At 41.8% G+C, this 25746-nt stretch overlaps 1 protein-coding gene across 9 annotated transcripts in view; it reads right to left on the bottom strand.

Annotated features, from left to right (window-relative positions):
- Window positions 1-240: 240 nt before the first annotated feature.
- SETDB2 (SET domain bifurcated histone lysine methyltransferase 2) overlaps window positions 241-25746 on the bottom strand; it is a 197698-nt gene continuing 172192 nt past the window's right edge. For all 9 annotated transcript variants that reach the window (XM_075337278.1, XM_075337279.1, XM_075337277.1 and 6 more), the window contains 3 exons: window positions 11947-12155; window positions 1565-1653; window positions 241-628 (listed from right to left, as the gene is read on the bottom strand). In XM_075337278.1, coding sequence (XP_075193393.1) covers window positions 511-628; window positions 1565-1653; window positions 11947-12155 — 416 coding nt within the window. In that variant the 3' untranslated portion in view covers window positions 241-510. The remainder of the gene's footprint in view (window positions 629-1564; window positions 1654-11946; window positions 12156-25746) is intronic.

Raw genomic sequence — 25746 nt, 5'->3', positions numbered from 1 at the left:
AGGAGGAAGAGTGAGCCGAGAGGCAGCGGGAGGAGGAAGAGTGAGCCGAGAGGCAGCGGGAGAAGGAAGAGTGAGCCGAGGCGCAGGGGGAGGAGAAAGAGTGAGCCGAGAGGCAGCGGGAGGAGGAAGAGTGAGCCGAGGCGCAGCGGAAGGAGGAAGAGTGAGCCGAGAGGCAGCGGGGGGAGGAAATGTCGCTGTGTATGTCTGTAAACCAACGGGAAGACAAGTGTAAATCCAAAAAATCCCCTTTAAAAATAAATAAATCATAATCGATTTGTATATTGGAGTAAACTCTTCATTTTGATATAAAAAGAATCATGCTGTTACGAAAGCAATAATGTATTAGCAATGTACTGGAACATTAAAAAGTGCAGTCTTTACAACAATAATTTAGCCACAATTTCATATTTCAGTTAAAAAAATACCAGCATAGTTCATATGTTTACAAAATTGTAAAAAATTGATAATTACACTTCCAGTTCTCGCTAATTTGAGATATTTAGAAATATCCTATATTATTTTATTTTTGCACTTTTTATGTCCACATAAACAAGAAATCTCAGTTTCTGGAACATTTCCGACATCATAGTTGTAGTCCCACGTCAATTCAGTACCGGCTTTTATGAAGCTGAAAAAAAAAAGTAAATAAGAATTAATAAGCGTGATTACTCAGAGTATAATAGGAATTGTGTGGTTATTTGCATTTAAAGAAATAATCTCCACTACGTGTAGTCGACTTTCTCTTCCATAATGCTACATGTGGACTTTTCAGTGTATTTTATCCAATGCATTGCAAATTAGCAAATATAAAAAAAATAGAGGATGCTATACTTGCTATGCAGATTTTTTATTTGAAACCACATCCTGTTTATGGTTTCAAAAACGTTCAAAGCAGATTTCACAAATTGAAGTAATTCTTCCATATCAAAACACAGCCCTACAATCTCAAATGGTATGTGTGCAAAATGAGCCCTCGATTCATCATTTGTGGCTTTTAAAGTAATTATCCTTTTTTCTCTTTTGCCATCGCTTGCCATTTTTGGCGCCAAAATAATCAAAATGGCACATGCGATTCACAAATGTGGCACAAAGTAAAAAACTTGCTTTCTTCCAGTCTTGAACTGTTTTGCAAATTTGGTGACAAAAGTCGCAAAACTTGCACCACAGTAGTCGCATACTCAAACCCCCCTCCCCAGACGAAAGGAAAGAGGTAAATGCATCTGAAATTGCTAGACATTGCCCACAGAGCGGAAAAAAACAAGCAAGCACATATAGACTTCAAAAAAGGCACAAACAGAATTAGGTGCAAATAAAAAGCACAAAACTGGACCAAAGCAAGCGAAAACAAACAATTATGAATTTGAGACTTCGGTATTTTTGCTGGGTTTTTGGAGTGGAAACTGAAATTTGAGGAGTTTTTGTGCTCCAAAAACTCTGTACACAGGCCCTGAGAAATTCCGCCTCTCCTGCAGGCTTGCGTTCCCCAGAATATCTCATTCTCTGAATGACCACACTTCTCTGACATGAACCAGTATGTGGTAGCATAATTATTTAGGGTACTAACCTTTTTGTGAAGAATGCAACCCATGGAAAGTTTTTGGAGTGAGTTTCCACAAATACGTGCTGTACAAAGAGGTTTGGCGAACAACTATGCTGTAAAATAAGAGGAGAAAGGTAAGAAAAGTGTTTTGGTAATGGGATCTAGTTAACACTTTATATTGAGTGCTTGTCAGTTTAACCCCTTCACCCGCCAACCTATTTTCACCTTCATCACCAGGTCAATTTTTTTCAATTCGGACCAGTGTCACTTTATGAGTTAATAACTCTGAAACGCTTCAACGGATGCCGAAGATTCTGAGAATGTGGGTTTTTTTGGTGAAATATTGTAATTCATATCAGTGGTAAAGTTTCTATATATTTTGTATTTTTCTGAAAATTGCAGAACTTTTGTGAAAATGTAGCAATTTTCTAAAATTTAATTTATGCCCTAAATTAAACCAGAGTTATGTCACACAAAATTTCCCACATGTCTACTTTACATCAACGAAATTTTTGAAACATCATTTTTTTTTGTTAGGATATTAGAAGGGTTAAAAGTTTAATCATTTTATTATTTCTCATTTTTCCAACAAAAATATATATATTTTTTTTTTAGGGACCACATCACATTTTAATTAACTTTGAGGGGCTTATATGACAGAAATACCATAAAGTGACACCATTCTAAAAACAGCACCCCTCATACTGCTCAAAACCACTTTCAAGAAGAAATTTATTAACCCTTTAGGTGCTTCACACGAAATAAAGCAAATGTGGAAGGAAAAAAATAAAAAGTTTACTTTTTCCCACAAGAAGTTACTTTAGCCCAAATTTTGCATTTTCACAAGGGTAAAAGGAGAAAATGCATTGTACAATTTCTTGTGCCATTTCTCCTGAGTATGCGGATACCCCATCTGTGGTGGAAAACTACTACTTGGGCGCAGGATAGAGCTTGGAAGGAGCTTCATTTCACTTTTTGAGTGCAAAATATTCCAGAATCGTTAGCGGATGCTATGTTGTGTTTGGAAAGCCGCTGATGTGCATAAAACACCACCCCCTCAAGGAATTTACATGTGTGGTGAGCACCTTGAACCCCTATGTGTTTCACAGAATTTTATAACGTTCAATAAAAATGAAAAAATACAGTTTTACCAGAAAAATGTATTTCTCGTTTAATTCTAATTGTTTTCATTTTTACAAAGGGATCAATAGAAAATGGACCTATAATTTGTTGTGAAGTGTCTCTTGAGTAGAGGGATACTCTGTATGTGGTGGAAAACTACCATTTGTCCGCAATGTTCGGAAGCATAGGAGCGCTTTTTGAATTTTGGAGCTCAAAATTGTCTTAATAGCGGACACCATGTCACTTTTGCAGAGCCCCCTGATGTGCCTAAACAGTGGAAACCCCCACAAGTGATCTCATTTTGGAAACTAGACCACTAAAGAAATGTATCTAGATGTGTAGTGAGTACCTTGAACCTAAAGGGTACTTCACAGAATTTAAGAACTTTGGGCTGTGAACATAAAAACATCAAATTTTTTGGCCACAAAAAACGTTGTTTTGGCCCAATTTTTTATTTTCACAAGGGTAACAAGAGAAATTGTAATATACTATTTGTTATGCAATTTCTCCTGAGTATGGTGGAAAACTACTGTTTGGGTGCACGTTAGAGCTCAAAAAAGGGAAGGAGCGCCATTTGACTTTTTGAATGTAAAATTAGCTGCAATCGTTAGCGGACGCCATGGCTTGTTTGGAGAGCCCCTGATGTGCCTAAACAGTGGAAACCCCCTACAAGTTACCCCATTTTGGAAACTAGACCCCTCTAAGAATTTATCTAAATATGTGATGAGCACTTTCAACCCTCAGGTACTTCACAGAATTTTATAACGCTGATTTGTGAAAATAAAAAAAAATACATTTTTACAAATATGTTACTTTAATCACAATTTTTTCATTTTCGAAAAGGTAACAGGAAAACGTGGACTGTACAATTTGTTGTGAAATTTCTCCTGAGTACAGGGATAACTAATGTCTGGTTGAAAAATACTGTTTGGGAACACGGCAGGGCTCGGATAGGAAGGAGCGTTATTTTGGCTGGAACAAATTGTGGACACAATGTCACATTTGAAGATCACTAACATGCCAAGACGGCAGAAACCCCCCATAAGTGAACCCATTCTGGAAACTACACTTCTTGAGGACATCATCTAGTGGTGTAGTGAGAAATTTTAATACTCAGGTGATTCATGGAATTGTATAACATTGGGCTGTGAATTAAAAAAAAAAAAAAAAACCCGAAACATTATTTGTACTAAAATGTTGTTTTGGCCCTATAGTTTTAATTTCCAAAAAGGGTAACAGGAGAAAATGGACAGTTAAATTTGTTACATAATTTCTCTCAAGTTCGCCAATATCCTACTTTTGAGGGACAGTGCAAAGCTCAGCAGGGAAGTAGCATTGTTGCATTGGCAGAGCCCCTGATATGCTAGGAAAGAAGAGCCCCCATAAGTGATGCCATTTTACAATCTGCACCCCTCAATGAAATTATCTAGGGGTGCAGTGAGCATATTGACACCACAGGTGTGTCACAAAATGTTAGACTATTGGACAGTGAAAAAAAAAAATTACATTTTACCACTAAAATGTTGCTTTAGCCCCAGATTTCCAATTTTCGCAAGGAAAATAGATTAAAAAAAGGCCCATAATGTGTTACACACTTTCGTCTGAACATGGCAATACTCTACATGTGACTGTACAGTACTATTTGGCTGTATTTCTTTTTTGCGGGGGAGTCATAGCGCTTTTCCAGAGCTTTTGTGTTGCCAATAACGTAGCAGGCCCTTATATTTCTGTTAACAGACCTGAGTGGTGACTTTGAATGCTATTGGTGGTAATTTGGGGTACAGAACATTTTGGATCAGTTCACATTTATCCTGTGCTCTATGCTGGGCATTCACATTAGGATTTCCATCTACATCTCCGAAATTCATGATTCAGGTGAAACTCGCGACGCATCCATTCACTAATGAGGCAGCAGAGTTGCTCAGGAATCATTTTGGCCTCTGTTCCGTGGTGTCCTTTTCAAAGGTGCACAGTACAGTTGTTGAACGCACATTTGTGCATGCCTAAAAAGATGCATAAAAAGATGGACACCGCTGGACAACAGGTCAGACAGGAGTTTAAAATGACCCCCTCTGCCTCATTACAGTGAATTTTTCATTGTAAATTTTATCTGAGTCACGTTTTTCAGAAATTTACATGTGATCTCCAATGTATGAGCTCAGTGTAGAGCACAGAATAAATGTGAGCCGCACTTTAGTGTGATCTTTGGGAGGCAGAAAAAAAAACAAAAACAGTAGGTGAAAAATTGGCTTTATATATTTTTTTTATGCTGTTCACCTTTGGTATAAGTGATAAGGCAGCTTTATTCCTCAGGTCAGTACGATTATAGCGATAGGTTTGGCTACTAAAACACGCTTTTTTTCCCAAAATAAATGTGTTTGGCATCAACGAATATTTTTTTTTTTTTAATCCAATCAATTTTTATTGTAGGAAGTTACATTACAAAAAGGAGAAATTCAGGTATCATTGGCAATAATACACAAAGAAAACAACGCTGTAACATGTGGTAGTATCACCTTTGATTATGATTCACATTTCCTGTCACACCACCACCAATCATGTCTGATGCAAGTTGCAACTTTTTTTAGGTTAATCAATACCCAATACGTATAGAGTCAACCTACCAATTTACTCTTTAATCCTCAAAACGAGGGATCCAAACAACCAGAACCAGAGAGTAAGAAAGGAAGATAAGAAAAGGGAGGGGAGAGAGAGGTGGGGGAGAGGGAGAGAACCATGGATGGTTGCAAGGAAGCAACCAGGGAGGGGGAGGGGGGAGGGAGGGAATTGGATGGCGTTTCGGGGTAGCCCGAGCAGTAACAACAACAGAGATTTAAACACCTTGAATATTGACATGTGGTATGGGTGAACTCCCTGCGTAACACTCTCTTTGACCCTATTTGACCCATTTTTAATTATCAACAGTTTGCCCTGGAGACAGATGCCTGACAGGGGATGCATATACAGAGTTTAGCCACGTGTCCCAAATCTGAAGTATTTTGTTTTTGGCACGGATGGAGTGAGCCAGACAGAACTCGTATTGGCATTGGAGATTAATTCGGTTATATAGTTCAACTAATGTAGGCGTCTTTGGGGATTTCCAGTGCAAACTTATGCAATATCTGGCAGCTACTAGAATGTGAACTAATAAACCCCTGGATTCCCAAGAGAACTCCTCTATACCCACGTTTAGCACTGCCAGACCTGGATTCGGATTAATAGGATTGCCTGTCAGCTCACCCATCAGGCCAAACACCTCCAACCAGAACGAGAAAACCTTGGGACAAGCCCACCAGCAGTGACCAAGAGTACCCCTTTGGAGGCAGCCCTTCCAACAATGTGGCGAATAATTTGGGAGGAACTGTGCTAAGTTGGCTGGGGACCGATACCATCGCAGGTGTACTTTTTTCAGTTGCTCCAGATGATTTATACACTTGGAATATTTTTGGATATTTGCTGATGCCGAGTGCCAGTTTGAAGGAGAGGTAGAGACACTCAACTCCACGTCCCATTTATTCATATAAGGAATTTTGCTCTTCGGGGGGGTTATTGAGCCATTTGTATGTCGAGGAGATACCTTTGGATTTAATTATCTTTTTAAATACCAAAGCCTTTGTTGTAGGTAACAGAGGATTCGACTTTGGAGGAAATTTAGAGGCCCGAAAATGACTAATTTGGATGTGTTGATAGAAACAGCCCTTTAAAGAGGGGTGTTCCCGTACTATTTCATTAAAGGGGTTAACGCCCAGATCAGAGTATAGATCCACCAGCACTGTAATGCCCGATCCCTCCCACCTGGCCAGATTCAAAAAGGGGATTTGAGATTCCAACGACTTGAGGGAAATCTCTGAAAGAGGAATCTGAATCTTATGAAACAAGTCATTTCGCCAGACCTCCAGGGAGGCTGACATGGTGGGAACACACGGGGAGAACCGTGAACGGCTCAAATATTCTGCTTCCATCATTCTTCTGACCGAGCCCTGGCGGGACAGGAAATTTTCAATCTGAGCCCATCTATGTGAATTACCTGGACGCCACCATTCCTTTAGTGATTCAATTAGTAAGGCTTTATAATATGCCGATATGTTTGGGGTGCCCAATCCCCCTAAGTCATATGGGGGGTATAACACTTTACCTGCGACCCTAGCCCTTTTATTACCCCAGACAAATTTGTTAGTCAACGATTGAAGTTTCATCAGGGTTTTGTGAGAAATTTTGATGGGAAGGCATCTGAGCACATACAATATTTTGGGTAAGAAAACCATTTTAAAAGGACTGTATCCTGGCCATCCAGGACAATGATATTTTTTCATACCTTCCCAATTCCTTTTCTAAATTTTGTATCAGAGGTTCCAAATTTTCTTTAATTAACATCTGCGATGGTGTCAGCTTAATACCCAAATAAGGTATCCCCCTGTCGCACCATTTGAATTGAAAGGCCCCCTCCAGCGCACTCCTGGCCTCCACCGGTACATTAAACGGCAGTATCAAAGACTTTGCCGCATTAAGCTTATAATACGACACTTTAGAAAAGTTTGATAATGTGTTCACCACTGCTGGAATCGACACTGCAAGGTTAGAACAGGAAATTATCACATCGTCTGCGTATAAACCAAGTTTATGTTCAAATTCCCCAACTCTTATACCAGAAATGGCTATGTTTTTTCGTATAGCTTCCGCCAGAGGTTCTACCACTAAAGCAAAAATAGCGGGAGACAATGGACACCCCTGGCGGGTGCCATTACTTATTTGAAATTTAGATGACAGAAACCCCGATGCCAACACTGACGCATTTGGGTAAGAGTAGAGGGCTAGAATGGATGACTTGATTTTCCCCAAGAACCTGAATTTTGTTAGAACTCTCTCCAGGTATCCCCAGTGCACCCTGTCAAAGGCTTTTTCAGCATCAAGAGACAGGAATGCACTGGGTTCACCCGATATCTCCACCAGTCCAATCAAGTCAAGCATCCGTCTGGTGCCATCCTTAGATTGCCTCCCTGTCACAAACCCAACTTGGTCTGGAGCCACTAAGGTCGGGATCACTTTATGAAGTCTATCTGCCACTAGTTTGGCATAAATTTTAACATCACAATTTAGGAGTGAAATGGGCCTAAAATTACCCGGGGTGTCTGCAGGTTTCCCTGGCTTGGGTAGCGTGATAATAATCGCTTCTAAGTTGTCTGGGGAAATTGACCCTTTATTTTGCCAAAAATTGAAGGGGGACAGAGTGGATGTAAATTGTTTGTAATATTCGTATAGCAGCCCATCGGGGCCCGGGGCAGAGTTAGACTTAGTCATTTTGATGGCACCTAGGATTTCATGTGTAGTAAAGGGAAGATTAAGTTCCTCTAATTGCTCATCTGAGACCCGGGGAAGATCCAGGGTGTCTAGGAAACCCTGTATATCCACTTGAGTCGGCTGTGACGTATTGGAATCATATTTTAGATTATACAGGGCCTCATAGTATTTCGCAAATGCTTCTGCTATTTCAATGGGATGTCTAGTGATTGGGTCCCTCAGGAATTCTATTTTAGATTGGATCTCACGTTTTTTCGTCCTTCTTGCCAATAAGGACCCCGCTCTATCCCCCATAGCATAAAATGTCGATCTATTTTTTTTTTAAGATTATGTTCGTATTTTTGCAGGAGTAGGGATCTTAGTTGGAATCTATGGGTTACAATTTCTTTAGTCAAGTTAGGGGATGCTTTGGCTTTATTCAGGGATTCAAGGTGATGAATACGGGTTAATATATATTTAATATCTGCGTCTTCTTTCCTTTTTTGGATGGAGGCTATTTTTATGAGCTGCCCTCTGACTACTGCTTTATGAGCAGCCCACAGGGTCTCGTCAGAAATTTCCCCATTATTATTAAGTTTAAAATATTCTGTTAACACTGACTCTACTTCATCATGTACCTTCTGCCTACCAAGCAAGCTGGTATTCAGTCTCCACCTAGGGGAATTTTGAACATTAAAGCTACCCTGAACAGACAAAGAGATCGGCGCATGATCTGTCCAAGTAATTAAACCAATATCAGCTGCCACACAATTACTTATAGATTTGCTGTCGACCAAAAAAAAATCAATTCTACTGTATGAGCGATGCCTGGAAGAGAAGAATGTATAGTCTCTTTCTGATGCGTGCAAATATCTCCAGATGTCATGAAAATGGAATTCATTGATGAGATGCTTAAGTTCCTTAGCATGTGGGATGCTGGTGTTGGAGCAATCCATGGAGCGTATTACAGGTATATTAAAGTCTCCACAGATGATTTCCGCCCCTGTGGCAGTATCTTTGAATGCTTGGAAAAATTTCCTAGCAAAGGTCAATTGTGATGAATTTGGGGAGTAGACCGTTGCCAAGGTATAAGGGACGCTGTTGATATAACAAGACAAAATAATATATCTTCCATCCGCTCCATAACTGACATTTATCAATTTAAAGGCCACTGAGTTCTTTATTAAAATGGCCACTCCTCCTCTTTTCTTTGAGTCATTAGCAAAAAAGGTGTGTTGGAAGCTTGGATGAAGTAGCCGTTTATTATCTGTTGAAAGAAGGTGGGTCTCCTGAATGCACGCTATATCACAGTTAGATGCCTTCACCTCTCTCCACATCACTGACCTTTTTGCTGGGGAGTTGAGTCCGTTCACATTAATAGACAATATCTTAATTCTCATATTGGAGCCGCAGGGGGGTTTGAATTCCTAGCAACGCCATCAGGGATGAGAGGGACTAGACCAGCAAGGAATTGAGAGAAATTTCCAGAAAAAATTAAGGAACATTTGTGAGAAGAGGAACAAAAACAAAAAAATTCCAACAACACCGGTTTGCCCCAAGTAGGGTGCCCGGTGTATAACCGCTCGCCATAGGCGAGAACATCAGGGGGGCTACGTGACATCCCGTGTCACAGGAGCAGGGACAGCAGGTGCCATAAGCAGGAAGGAGTCCCAGCTAAGCTACTGACCATTCAGGGTTAATCCTGTCTGGAGGGCCTCTATGATTCTCCTGCCCACCAGGGTTGGGTGGGCTATTCCCCAGTCATCCAGCAATTTGCCCAGCTGAGAAGGAGTATGAGATATGTGAGTGCCTCCATCTTTAAAAATTATCATCTTCACCGGAAAACCCCACTTGTACTTGATGTCTTGATCTCTAAGGAGTTTAGAAAGGTGGGCAAATTCTCTTCTTTTATTAAGAGTTGCAGCAGAAAGATCTGGGAAGATTTTTAGTCCCATGAAAGTGTCTGGCAGGGCTGCATTTCCCCTCAGTGTGTGCAGCACAGCTTCTTTTGTTTTATAGAAATTAAGTCTAGCCAGGACATCTTTAGGCAGAGCTGGATCTATGCCTTTGGCTTTAGGGACTCTATGAATCCTGTCCACTATCAGGTCTCTGGTGTCCCATCCAGGGAGTATAAGCTGCAGAAACTTGTGGAAGTATTCCTGGAGGTCTTTATCTGCTACTGATGAGGGAATCCCTCTGATTTTTAGGTTATTTCTTCGGGATCTGTCCTCTATATCACTGATTTTAAGCTTTAGTGCCTCCACCTCCTTTTCCAAAGCTGTGTTAGCATCTATCAGATTGTTATGTGATGTTGCAAGTTCAGCCATTTTAGTTTCTACATGCTCTGTGCGATCACCCAGAGACCTGATCTCTTCCTTCAGCTCTCTTACTATTTCTCTGAGATCAGTCTGCAGGGAAGCCCTCAGCGTTTTCAGCAGAGATTGCATGGTTTCCTCTGTCAGAGGAATGCCTGTCCAGCCTCTCAAGCAGCCTGTATCTCCTTGTGAGGAGTGGGAAGAAGCTGAGTGGGAACCCAGTGCCATCTTGCTTGGTGAGGAGAGATCCCTATCCCGGGGGTAGAAGTCTGTCAGTTTGGCTGGAGTGCCAGTTTTTTAGGTCTCCCCTTAGGCATAGCTGGGGGCTGGGGTTACTCACACCTCCTGTAGCTGGTAATCCTGTTATCTGTGAGCTGATAAGAGCCGGTTTATCCTGCTGTCAGCACAGAGCTCTCCTTCAAGCAGCCGTCGCCATCAGCGTGCAGGCCCCCCGGCATCAACGAATATTGAAGGCTATAATTGTTTTATTTTTCTGCCCACCGAGTCTTATGAGTGCCTGTTTTTTGGTGAGAGGAGTTGGAGTTGTTATTGGTATCATTTGTGCCATACAATATCACTTTCTATTTCACATTTTGTGAAGCAGAATTAAGAAGAGCATTTTTTCTTTTTAACGCCATTCAGTGTCGGAAAGTGAGAAAACGGCTTTATTTTCCAGGTCAGTACGGTTGCAGCAATACCATTATTATATATAATATATATATATATATATATATATATATATATATATAAAAAAAAAGACTTCAAAAGAAACAAGATGGAAATTTCAGAAGTGCACCCCTCGAAGAATTCAACACCACATTTAAAAAGTTGGTTACCCTTTTAAGTGGTTCGCAGATATTTAAGAAAAAAAACTACCCATCTTCCTCTTGATTACATTCCAGAGGTTTTCAATGAGGTTCAGGTCTGGAATTGGGCAGGTTAATCTTTGCAAAGGACGTATGAATCAAACCGCATACAAGGTTATCTTGGAGAAACAGTTACTTCCTTCTGATCAGGCAATGTTCCCCAACACTGAGGACTGGTTTTTCCAGCAGGACAATGCGCCATGCCACACAGCTAGGTCAATCAATGCGTGGAGTAAGGACCACCACATCAAAACCTTGTCATGGCCAGTCCAATCTCCAGACCTGAACCCCATTGAAAACCTCTGGAATGTAATCAAGAGGAAGATGGATAGTCACAAGCCAACAAACAAAGAAGAAGTGCTTACATTTTTGCACCAGGAGTGGCATAAGGTCACCCAAAAGCAGTGTGAAAGACTGGTGGAAAGCATGCCAAGACGCATGAAAGCTGTGACTAAAAATCATGGTTATTCCACAAAATATTGATTTCTGAACTCTTCCTCAGTATTGTTGTTTATAAATTATTATGAACTTGTTTTCTTTGCATTATTTGAGGTCTGAAAGCAATGCATTTTTTTGCTATTTTGACCATTTCTCATTTTCAGAAAATAATTAAAAAAATGTTTACTTGGAAATTCGGAGACGTTGTCAGTTGTTTATAGAATAAAAGAGCAATTTACATTTCACTAAAAAATATACATATACAGACATAAATCAGAAAAACTGACAATTTGGAAGGGTGTGTCTTCATTTTTGCCAGAGCTGTATATATATTATACACACACACACAATTATTTTATTCTTAAATGTTAGGAAACTCTTTACTTACATTCAAAAATCGAGCAACATTCCCTTCCTTGGAAGCATCTAAAAAGTAGATATTTTCTACCATATTTGAATCTGGAGGACTGGGCTTTTCTTCAGTACCGCACTGGACAGATGAGCTACTCTCATCGGATACGTAGCCGGCTTCATCCTTCAGTACAGAATTACCCATGGGTTCACATACCATCTTAGCAGTCTCATTGTCTTCCGGACCTATATTGTAGGATGTTTTGGATTAGATTTACATCATAAATAACATACCAGTACAGGTACTGCATAAAGGATCAGACTATCATGAGACCGATCATACTAGGTGAATCTGTTCCCCTGCTATGATCAGACCTCAAAACAACAAGTAACATTCAGATATCACCCAGCAAAGATGGTGTTTTGTACTTAAAGGTGATGTCCGGTGAAAACAAGTTATCTGTAATCTACAAGGTAAGTGGTAACTTGTTGATTGATGGGGTCAGACCACTGGGACCCATCACGATCACCAGATTGGAGAACTTTTTTACTTCTTAGAATGGAGCGGCAATGTGCAATCTTGACCAACACTACATTCAATCCCAATGAGGCCGCCAAGCCCCATGGAGAAAGAATGTCGTGCTAGTTGGGTGTATGACCTGCTGCACCATCTTATAAAAGGTAGAAAAGTTCCCCGTTCTGCCGATTGGTGCAGGTCTCATCAGTGGGATACCCAAAAATCAGCAAGTTATCACCAATCCCATTAATAGGTAATAACTAATTTTCCCTGGCTAACCCCTTCTTATTACAATTCAGGTGATTGTCATGTTCATCAGTTTAGGAACCATATCTATTTTGCAATGTTCCTTTATAAAAATATTACTGATGTCAATGGTGTAATATTAGCAAAAACATAAAATGCAATAGTCTTCTATGGACAGGGCATGGGAAGATTACCATATTTTTCGGACTATAAGACGCACCGGACTATAAGACGCACCCTTGTTTTAGAGGAGGAAAAACATTGAAAAAAAAATAAAATTAAAGTAAAAGAATGTGGTTATGAAACACTGTTATTTTACTGCTGACAGTGTTACTGAGGTAATAATATCCCCAAATTCTGTCCTTATATCCCCCATTCTGGGTACCTTCCAGGTATATATGGCCCCCATCGTGGAATATGTATGTTCCCCATCATTAAATGTGTGATCCTCCAATCTGGTGTGTGTGTGTGTATAGTTATATAGAGTGTGTGTGTGTGTATAGTTATAGTGTGTGTGTATAGTTATAGTGTGTGTGTGTGTGTGTGTGTGTATAGAGTTATATAGTGTGTGTGTGTGTATAGAGTTATATAGTGTGTGTGTGTATATGTGTATATAGAGTTATATAGTGTGTGTGTGTGTGTGTGTGTGTGTATATATAGTTATATTGTGTGTGTGTGTATATATAGTGTGTGTGTATATAGTTATAGTGTGTGTGTGTGTGTGTGTGTGTGTAAATATATATATATATATATATGATCCAACCCTATCCAGGTGTACAGTGATGCCTTTATATATTATTTATTGTCTTACTTTTGCTGATGTGATGATCACCATGCTTCAGTTTGGTCCTGGCATTACAAACAAAGTCTCCCATTTCTGAAGAGGACCTGCAGTGATGTAATGAAGAGGCGGGCACTGTGCTGCTCTGGCCCACCCCTCTGCATTACATCCCCTCTGCATTACATCACTGTAGGTCCTTGTCAGCTATGGGAGACTGAGCAGAGGCAGGAGCAAAGTGAAAGTAATTTGAGCCCTCAGCACAGAGACTGAGGCTGTGCTGTGAAGGTATGCCATGCTCTGGCCGGGACACTGCAGTGATCTACACTTCCCCCGGGCCAGACATGACTGCAGCGGCACCCTGCTCCTGCCTCCTAAACAGCGGACACACAGTCTCCCCAGCCCCTGCAGGAAGCCGGCGTCTGGAGCTCCCACGTGTGACCGCTGTTTACATTAAACAAGTATTCATTAGCTGCTCCTCACACCTGCTTCTAGTCACTCACTGCAGAGAGAGGTGGGCGGGGAGCAGCTAATGAATATTCCTTTACTTTAAGCAGCGGGCACACGTGGTTTCTCCAGCCGCCGGCATCCTGCAGCAGCGACCCTCCCTGCCTCCTGTGATCCCACTGCATAGCGCTGACTCCCCACAGCTCCCTACCCCGCAGCTTCAGACCATAAGACGCACCCCACACTTTCCTCCCAAATTTGGAGGAAAAAAAGTGCGTCTTATGGTCCGAAAAATACGGTATATTCTCACTTGGAAGCACACAAGCCTTTGATTCCACAAGGTCTTTGTAAGGTTATGTTCAATTTATTGTCTGTTCCCTCTTATAAGCAGACAAATGGCATTCTTATGCAAAGGTAAAGGAAACCAAAACCGAAAGACCTCACTCATCAATAGAATTATTAAACTTTATTATTTCATCAATATTTGGAAAAACACACCCAGTGATTGTGGACACACACAGGGGCATAAAGGAGGATTTTGGGAGCAACCTAGGACTTAACCCTTATATTCTCCTTTAAGAGGTACAGCTCCTATATAACCTATGGGGTAATATGCACAAAAGTGTACACACAGGCGCCACACCGTTCTCTGGGCACCCCCATTCAGTTTCAATAGTCCTAAATGCACCCTCAATAAAAAGTATTTGCCACTAGCAGGGCCAGGAATTGGAGGAGGGGGGAGAAAACATTCTCTATGGGATCCCTATCTCACCCTATAGATCTCACTCCTACCTACCAACGGAGGGTGTGACGCCGTAACTGTTTTGGGCGCCCCCGTTCCACGTCGGCTGACCCTTGATGCGCCCTGACTCCAAGTGGATAATACTAAAAATGGCACAACATTCGTACGTGATTCCAGGTGATAAAGTAATGAACCCACAACCTGTGATTTGATAGCATCAATATCCTTTCTCACCAAATTTGAAATTGAAAGTCAATATGCTATCACTTAAATCCGTACTTTCTTGTAACCATTAAAACATAGATACACACAGAACTTCCAACTATGCAGGTATGTCAAACAAGCACTTCGATAATAGATTCCTCAATTGTGCATTTATATTTAAGCAAATTCCTGCATATTATGAAGCCAACAACAAATCAAAAATTAGAAATTCCAAGGGGGAATTATTGAATTCCAATTACTTCCCTTTTAGATGTATCTTTTCAAACCGCCTCGACGCGTTTCCCCTTCATTTTAAATTCAAGGATCATCAGGAGGCAAAGAATCCTAGTTGTCAGATGTAGTGATCCATGGCTGTATGCCCTGATCACAGAGTATGCAGGGTTTAAAAGCCGGTGCCATAAGATCACATGGACAAAACCGACCAATCAAAATCACTGGCTAATTAGTTTTTGCTTCACATACCAACTTTGATGCACGCAGGTGCTATGTAGTTGTATGCAAATTCAGACAGGTGCAGCAACCAAACGAGTGCCGCCCCTTTTCTTTAAAATCATTGGATGTAAACTCCCCCATATTATCACAATCATATTCTCCCATAAAAAATAGCGATATTTGTTCATCACAAATGTTCAGCTTTATCCAGATGCTGTATGCTATGATATGTTGCATTACACCTAAAGTCTTGGATGCTACCACAGAATCGTGCCTGCACACTAAACTTCCAGCTGAATACATGTAAAAAAGCCTCCACGAGCATCACCCAATCAGATGCTGTATTTCAGGAAAGCCTCCAATCATGAAAGGCCGCCACATCTAACCCAATCAGCCGCATGCACGTCACAAAATAGGACGCCAACCAATCGGAATATCCTTCCAGATTGACGTCACCGCGCACGCGCGCCGGAACGCCAGATTCACTAGTACTTGAGAGGTTTTCATCGCCTCCACGAGCATCAACCAATCAGATGCTGTATTTCAGGAAAGCCTCCAATCATAAGAGGCCGCCACATCTAGCCCAATCAGCCGCGTGCACGTCACAAAAATAGGACGCCAACCAATCGGAATATCCTTCCAGATTGACGTCACCGCGCACGCGCGCCAGAACGCCAGATTCACTAATACTTAAGAGGATTTTATCGCGCATGCGCGGTAGAAACCCCTGGCCTCACCGAAGCGTCCCATTACATCAAAGCGACAGATGCATTAGGCGTTGTTGCGCACAGCGCGGAGAAAAGTAAGCTTCTAAGGAGCACAGGACACATCCATTAACCCCTACCGGGTTAGGGAGAATTTCAATAGAGTGTCACAAGCTCTAAAGTGACGGCGCAATTTAAGGGGATGTATTTTATTATTTAGGGAGATGTGATATCCTTATCAATATTTTATTATTTAGGGAGATGTGATATCCTTATCAATAACAGCATGAATAAGATGGAAGGGCGGGGGAGTGGGGAGGGGGAGGGAGAGGGGGAGGGGGGGGAGGGGGGGGAATTGGAAAATGGGGGGGGCCATCAATTAAAGGCAACAAACAGACCTATTTTTCAATGCCAGTGATTTTGAACATCTTCAGATTATGAAGGTGTAAAGAACTAATGCCCGTAAATCCCCTTTCTCGGGGCAATGACGGGTTGGGTATAAATTAAACGGGACCTAATATTTTTTTTTTTTTTGAGCAATCTAGGGACCTACAAGAGCGCTTTAGACAAAGAGGCTATCCGGATGATGTGTTAAGAGGAGCCTTTAAGCATGCCCTAAACAGAGATAGGGATTCTCTTTTACAACCTCGGGAGAAAGAGAAGGATGAGGAAATTATTAGAGTTATTGGTACTTTCGACTGTCAGTCAGAAAGAATCTATGGCATACTCCGAAGACATTGGGGAATCCTTCGTGCCGATCCAGACATTTGTAATAATATTGCTCCCTGTCCATCCGTCACTTACAGACGTGGAACTTCGCTGAGGGATCAACTGGTCCACAGCCACTATCAGAGACCAGTTCCCCCAGGCACTTGGCTTGAAAGGAAACCGTTAGGATGCTTCCGGTGTGGGGACTGCAAGTATTGCAATTGGGTGGTTAAATCCAAATATTTTTTCAGTGCTAGTACTGGTAAAAAATATGTCATCAACGATTTTTGCAATTGCAAGACAAGTGGGTTGGTCTATATGGCGACTTGTAGTTGTCCCCTAAATTATGTGGGCAAGACTACAAGGGAGCTACGTAGACGCATCGGAGAGCATTTGGGGGACATCAGACACAAGAGGGACACCCCCTTGGCCCGTCACGTCTGGGAATTTCATCAGGGTAACAGCAAGTCCATCTCGTTTGTCATCATTGAAGTGGTTAAAGCAAGCCCTAGGGGTGGTGACTTGGATAGGAGAATTTTACAGAGAGAATGTAGATGGATTTATTTTTTAAAAACACAGGTGCCAATGGGTCTCAACGATAGGCTAACTTATTCCCCATTTCTATAAACCAAAATAAATAATATTCTCCAGTGGTTTATATATAGTATATGCCTTTTATTTTGTCTCACTTGTTCTAAATTGGTCCCATGTTAATGGAGAATAAAAATAAAAATATAAAAATAAATATTAGGTCCCGTTTAATTTATACCCAACCCGTCATTGCCCCGAGAAAGGGGATTTACGGGCATTAGTTCTTTACACCTTCATAATCTGAAGATGTTCAAAATCACTGGCATTGAAAAATAGGTCTGTTTGTTGCCTTTAATTGATGGCCCCCCCATTTTCCAATTCCCCCCCCTCCCCCCCTCCCCCTCCCCCTCCCCACTCCCCCGCCCTTCCATCTTATTCATGCTGTTATTGATAAGGATATCACATCTCCCTAAATAATAAAATATTGATAAGGATATCACATCTCCCTAAATAATAAAATACATCCCCTTAAATTGCGCCGTCACTTTAGAGCTTGTGACACTCTATTGAAATTCTCCCTAACCCGGTAGGGGTTAATGGATGTGTCCTGTGCTCCTTAGAAGCTTACTTTTCTCCGCGCGTGCGCAACAACGCCTAATGCATCTGTTGCTTTGATGTAATGGGACGCTTCGGTGAGGCCGGGGGTTTCTACCGCGCATGCGCGATAAAATCCTCTTAAGTATTAGTGAATCTGGCGTTCTGGCGCGCGTGCGCGGTGACGTCAATCTGGAAGGATATTCCGATTGGTTGGCGTCCTATTTTTGTGACGTGCACGCGGCTGATTGGGCTAGATGTGGCGGCCTCTTATGATTGGAGGCTTTCCTGAAATACAGCATCTGATTGGTTGATGCTCGTGGAGGCGATGAAAACCTCTCAAGTACTAGTGAATCTGGCGTTCCGGCGCGCGTGCGCGGTGACGTCAATCTGGAAGGATATTCCGATTGGTTGGCGTCCTATTTTGTGACGTGCATGCGGCTGATTGGGTTAGATGTGGCGGCCTTTCATGATTGGAGGCTTTCCTGAAATACAGCATCTGATTGGGTGATGCTCGTGGAGGCTTTTTTACATGTATTCAGCTGGAAGTTTAGTGTGCAGGCACGATTCTGTGGTAGCATCCAAGACTTTAGGTGTAATGCAACATATCATAGCATACAGCATCTGGATAAAGCTGAACATTTGTGATGAACAAATATCGCTATTTTTTATGGGAGAATATGATTGTGATAATATGGGGGAGTTTACATCCAATGATTTTAAAGAAAAGGGGCGGCACTCGTTTGGTTGCTGCACCTGTCTGAATTTGCATACAACTACATAGCACCTGCGTGCATCAAAGTTGGTATGTGAAGCAAAAACTAATTAGCCAGTGATTTTGATTGGTCGGTTTTGTCCATGTGATCTTATGGCACCGGCTTTTAAACCCTGCATACTCTGTGATCAGGGCATACAGCCATGGATCACTACATCTGACAACTAGGATTCTTTGCCTCCTGATGATCCTTGAATTTAAAATGAAGGGGAAACGCGTCGAGGCGGTTTGAAAAGATACATCTAAAAGGGAAGTAATTGGAATTCAATAATTCCCCCTTGGAATTTCTAATTTTTGATTTGTTGTTGGCTTCATAATATGCAGGAATTTGCTTAAATATAAATGCACAATTGAGGAATCTATTATCTAAGTGCTTGTTTGACATACCTGCATAGTTGGAAGTTCTGTGTGTATCTATGTTTTAATGGTTACAAGAAAGTACGGATTTAAGTGATAGCATATTGACTTTCAATTTCAAATTTGGTGAGAAAGGATATTGATGCTATCAAATCACAGGTTGTGGGTTCATTACTTTATCACCTGGAATCACGTACGAATGTTGTGCCATTTTTAGTATTATCCACTTGGAGTCAGGGCGCATCAAGGGTCAGCCGACGTGGAACGGGGGCGCCCAAAACAGTTACGGCGTCACACCCTCCGTTGGTAGGTAGGAGTGAGATCTATAGGGTGAGATAGGGATCCCATAGAGAATGTTTTCTCCCCCCTCCTCCAATTCCTGGCCCTGCTAGTGGCAAATACTTTTTATTGAGGGTGCATTTAGGACTATTGAAACTGAATGGGGGTGCCCAGAGAACGGTGTGGCGCCTGTGTGTACACTTTTGTGCATATTACCCCATAGGTTATATAGGAGCTGTACCTCTTAAAGGAGAATATAAGGGTTAAGTCCTAGGTTGCTCCCAAAATCCTCCTTTATGCCCCTGTGTGTGTCCACAATCACTGGGTGTGTTTTTCCAAATATTGATGAAATAATAAAGTTTAATAATTCTATTGATGAGTGAGGTCTTTCGGTTTTGGTTCTAAAAACTCAACTCAAATTAATTGTTTTTGATAATAACCAAAGGTAAAGGAAAGGTAAAAAGTCATGTAAACGGACGCAGTAGGGCACATTAATTATGGGGTCCATATGGGTTTCAAGTTTAGTGTCTGTTGTTTAGATCTGAAGAGTTCTGCATCCAGAACTAATTTCTGTTCTAAAAAACCAGATGCAAAATGAACACCCAGACAGATTCCATAACAATCAGTGTGTCCCGCTGCTTCTATTTCCATGACTGATACAAGACATCACTAGGGCTCCACTTGCCTGTTCCCTAAACAAAACAGAAACTAAATGTCTGTTCGGAAATGTGAACAGACCCCAAGATGGCAAACCTGGTTTAATTTTTAGAATCGGGATTTTTCACCCATACATGCTTTCTGTCATACAACTACCATGGAGAAAAATGTGCAGCAGCTCTAGCAAATGTTTACAGAACGGAATTTATGGTAAGCTGAAAAGTGGGAGAAAACTGAAGAATCGGTTTGAAAAAGAACCACAAATTAGTTATAAAAACTCTACCTTAACAGTATTATTTATCCAAAAGAAAAAAAGTTGTACCAAATCCATTGCATACTGAGATCTAGGCCTAAGACCATGTGAATGGGGCTCTGTAACACCATACTGAACGGGGTGGAGGTGTGCATGCTAATCCTTGTATGCTTCATTCATTGTCTATGGGGAAGGGCAGTACCATAGAAAATCGATTAAAGCCCCATCCTGGTAGGAGTGGATGCTCCGAGTCCTGTTCTCGGGTGTGGGGGGCAGCTGTTAGATCTCCCCCGCAGTTATCAGCAAGTTATCTCTAACCTATGGATTAGTACAATTAAGGTACCGTCACACTAAGCGACATTCCAGCGATCCCACCAGCAACCTGACTTGGCTGGAGCGTCGCTACACGGGTTGCTGGTGAGCTGTCACACAGGCAGATCTCACCAGCAACCAGTGACTAGCCCCCAGCCAGCAGCGAGGCGTGGAAGCGATGCTGCGCTTGGTAACTAAGGTAAATATCGGGTAACCAACCCGATATTTACCTTGGTTACCAGTGCACACCGCTTAGCGCTGGCTCCCTGCACTCCTAGCCAGAGTACACATCGGGTTAATTACCCGATGTGTAGTCTGGCTATGTGTGCAGGGAGCAGGGAGCCGCCACTGGCATCGTGAGAGCGGCAGACGCTGGTAACGAAGGTAAATATCGGGTAACCAAGGAAAGGGCTTCTTGGTTACCCGATAATTACACTGGTTACCAGCGTCCGTAGAAGTCGGCTCCCTGCTCACTGCACATTCAGTTGTTGCTCTCTCGCTGTCACACACAGCGATGTGTGCTTCACAGCGGGAGAGCAACAACTAAAAATAGGTCCAGGACATTCAGCAACAACCGGCGACCTCACAGCAGGGGCCGGGTTGTTGCTGGATGTCACACACAGCGACATCGCTAGCAACATCGCTGCTACGTCACAAAAGTCGTGCCTCAGCAGCGATGTTGCTAGCGATGTTTCTTAGTGAGACGTGGCCTTTAGATTTTTGAGGGAAAACTAGTTAAAGGCCATAATGTAAATTATTAGTATTTTTATTAATTCCACTTCACATTCCTCATTATCTATACCCCTGTTCCTTGCTGTGGCCCCTGCTGTGTCCAGCACCTGGTCTAATGTTCATATAACCACTGCCACCAATCACAGCGGCCATATTGTTGAGCGTAATGTTCACAGGAGGAAACAAATCACATAAGTACACAGCACTTCGGGGTAGACAATGGAGTACTCAGATTTTTCATGGCATTGACATTTGATATACTGTAAAATAGTGAGTTTATGGAGATTTGATTCATAGACTGGATTACATGCATTCATATAATGTATGTATATTTCGCCCATGCCTTTAAGGATGCCTGTGAGTTGGAAAATGCTAACCAAGGTTTTTGACATGGTAGAACCAAAGTCATCTGCTAGTTGTTCATCAAAGTTGTCAAAGAAGAGCTATATTCTGTTTGGAATGTTGGGCTAAGAACTGAAATAGCTATGAGGGACTTCTTACTGTTACACTGAGGTCAAAGCTCAGCGAGCCTCAAAGGAATTATAAATAAGTTGAAGTAGGTTTTGTTACAAGAGTCTACTGCGCAAGTACACTTATTTCGCGGGTAAAACGTACCACGTGACATGATGTAATGCTCAACTAAAATAAGGATAGTTACTTTTTGTATACCATGTAAAGAGATAAGGACAATCAGGAGGAGGGGTTTGGGTTATAAAAGAAGCCCACACTTCAAAGGAAAGGCAGAAGGAGGGAGGAGAAAGACGGACTCATCAAGCCCGACCAGTCCATCCAGAGAGAGACGGCTTACACACACTACAGCGATGTAAGATAAATGAACTGTTATTTTTTCTGTCTATCCATCTATTAACTCAAGCCAAGACAGTTATTTTTCTCTAATGACTGTAACCTTCCAACTCTTAATCTGAATAAATCCATAATATGTTTTTGCACCAATTCTCGCTCCAATCATTATATACTGGCTTTGCAGTTGTCACCTTAAACCCACTTTTTAACATTGGCGAGCACCAGCCTGAATGATTGAGCGGCACAGCTGTTTTCTGTGCGAGGTGATTTTTTTCACGCTGCCTATTCTTGCAGTAGGACTCTTTTTTTTTTTTTCTCACGTCATTCCCTGCCCTTTGTCCGAGAGGGGGGGTCAGTGAGTAAAAATCTCTGTCCAAGCTGCAGGCGAACGACGATACACTGTGTCCACATCAGAACCTAAGAGAGGTTTAACGTGACAAAGCTGCACGGAGGTCGTATGTGTCAAAGCCATTCCAGGACCATCCATCCAAAAGACGGTTGAAGCCATTTGAGGACCATCCATCCATAAGACGGTTGGAGCCATCCGAGGACAAGCATCACATATTGGTGAGAAATGGATTTTATTCATCATTATTCTAGTAACAGTCATGTAGAGTATTTATTTGATCATACACATAGTGACGCACAGTTATGGTCAAATCTGTACCGGCAATGTGAACTTGAGAATGCTAAGTTAGATAAGAAGTTTTTTACTGTGAATCGGTTACAGAAAAAGATACAGAATGTATTGGGTATGGTATACACTTACAACTCCATGGTGGGTGGGGCACAGCCATATGCACACACTATCTGCATGGTGACTGACACACCCATAACAACAGACACGCCCAATACAACAGACACACACGTCACAGATGCAGAGACAACAGATTGTCCAAATTGTTCGATATTAGCAGAACATATCGAACATCTGGAGGATCAGTTGGAAACAAGAGCAGATTTAATATCAAAACTACGGAAAGATATTAAATATGTATCTGTTAATACGAGACAGAACAAGACAGAAGCTTCAGGTTCAGACGTACCGGACGGGCTGGATACGGCCGGGGACGAGACTCTGAATGAGGAGGAACTTAGGAAAAAGAAGTTACATGATAAGGCCGCCCGTCTTAACATTAAAATCCACGACCAATTAATGAAAATCATTAAAGACATATCCAAATATGATGATAAAATGGACGCCTTTCATAATGCGGACATTTTTGAGTCACATTCGGATAAATATAATCTGACGAATGATCAGAGAAACAAGATTTATAGGGTATGGCTTCCCTCCCACATGGCAAAAAGGTTACAAGCAACACCTAGGACTGACGAACACAATGACCTGATCCATGACACAAAGGAAGATAGGCTGAGACAGTTAATTCTCTTTACCACAGGAGAGTCTACCCCAACAGTCGAATTGTTAGAAAACCTTAAGACACACATACAGGAGGATCCATTTGTCTTCTTAGTGAAATTCGAACAAGGATATCGTTTGATAATGGAAATCGGATCTGATCAAGAACCGCCTTCCATGATCAAGGCCTTTGTTAAAAAGTTTAAATATTTGGACCCTGCTTCATTCGAAATAGCTTCTAGAATGGAAAGTCTACAAGAGGCCACATCATTTATTGATAGAATACGTATACAAATGAAGCAAAATCAGGTAAAGTCAAAAATAGCCATGATAGAAGGGAACACTGACACATTAGTATCCCAGGAAAAACAGATCAAAAACAACAAAAGACCGGTGTTGAATTCTAAAAACAAGAATTCAGGGGGGGGTAACAGGAAAAGCACAATTCATTGCTTTTTCTGCGGCCAACCCGGACACCTGAAGTGGGAATGCAAGAAATTCCTGAGGGCGGGAGCTGAGGAAAGGCTGGGTAAGGAAAATGGACTGATGCCAAACACATCCAGTGCACCTCCCCCATCTTCAGTACCTCCACCTTCATATGCGCCCACTCATACTGACAACAGAAATAACCAATCACCATATACGCCCACTCATACTGACAACAGAAATAACCAATCACCATATGCACCTCTGACCAGACAGATAAGGGAAATGACCATACAGGGATTGGATGGAAGGGGCAAGACACCTGCTGCTCTTCTCCCTTCTCCATCCTCCTGACTGGCAAAGCCGGTCCCCAGGCTCCATCCACTGGAATTTGTCACTCGAGTTTCAATGGATAGCTGTGGTCGACCATTTTTAAAGGTAAATCTTGAAGGTCAGGAAGTAACATTTCTCCTTGATACAGGTGCGCAATTGAGTGTCACAAATGTTGATTTACATTTAAAGCCAGATTCCCCTGTATGTACAATTGTTGGTTTCAGTGGTAAAAATGGAACAAAGGTGACATTAGCGCAGGATGTTTCTTTGGAAATACCTGGTTTTTTGAAAACGAAAATGGATATTTGGTGCTGTCAGGATACTGAGAATATAATTGGCACTGATTTTATGGAAAAGCATGGCTGGATTATTGATTTGGGTAACAAAACAGTTTGGAAAGACTCTAACGGTTGTAAGGCGGTAGTTATGGATCCAAATGAGTATAGTCATGTCGGGACCATTTGTTTGACCGATGTAGTGTCAGCAGATCATTTGTGGCCTGAAACTGGTGATGATGAAGTATTGACTGAGTTAGTACAGCGGTTTCCTTCTTTATGGGCTCAGTACAGGAATGAGGTTGGAACAATGAAGGATGTTGTTGTCAAAATTGAAGGCCGAGACCCGCCTCCACAGCGTCAGTATAAGTTGCCTCCGGAGTCAGTTGCTCCGATGTCTAAGATTATACAGGAATTGTTGGCTCAAGGTGTGATACGTAAGGCAAATTCTGTCTGTAACAATCCATTGTGGTGTGTTCTGAAAAGCGATGGTAGCTATCGGATGTTGTTGGACTTGAGGATGTTCAATAAGTATACTCCCAATGTTGCACCGATTGTAGCTGATACACATGACATGATGTCGAGATTGGATGCTAAGGCAAGGTATTTCTCAGTATTGGATATCAGTAATGGTTTTTTCAGTATACCGATTGAGCAAAGTTGCCAATATAGATTTGCATTCAACCACCTCGATCAGCAATTTGTATGCTGTCGTCTTCCTCAGGGGGCAAGTATGTCGCCAAGCATTTTTCATCAGGCGCTAGCGAACGTTTTGTCGAAATTTTCTCGTCCGGAATGTTTATTGCAATATGTGGACGATATCTTGAGTACGGAGGATGAGAATTTGCATATTTCTCTACTGGCAGAATTGTTTGAGCTGCTGCATGATGCAGGTTTAAAACTGAATACCAAAAAGGTCAAGCTCATGCAGACTGAGGTCAGGTTTTTAGGAGTTCTGCTAAGTCCAGGTACACGGCGACCCCTACAGGACAGAATAGAGGCAATTGCATCTCTTCCAATTCCAACATCACACAAGGCACTAAGACATTTTTTAGGACTTGTAAATTACTCAAGGGATTTCATTGAAAATTTTGCTGACAAAGCCAGACCTTTGTATGATCTTTTAAAAGGTGACAATGATGATTATTTTGGTCCCTGGAGTGTTGAACAGGAAAAAGCCTTCACACAATTGAAACATGATCTACAACACGCACCTGCGTTAAGTATGGTGGAAAAGAACGCACCTTTTGCGCTTCAAGCACACACTTCAGAGACAAGTATCTCTGTGGTGTTGCTGCAGCTGCAAGGGGGGGAATGGAGAATCTTGGGGTACTTCTCTAAGCTTCT

This window comes from Anomaloglossus baeobatrachus, chromosome 2 (assembly GCF_048569485.1).
Source record: "Anomaloglossus baeobatrachus isolate aAnoBae1 chromosome 2, aAnoBae1.hap1, whole genome shotgun sequence".
NCBI classification, from domain to species: Eukaryota; Metazoa; Chordata; class Amphibia; order Anura; family Aromobatidae; genus Anomaloglossus; species Anomaloglossus baeobatrachus.
This window is presented reverse-complemented; position numbering and strand designations above follow the sequence as displayed.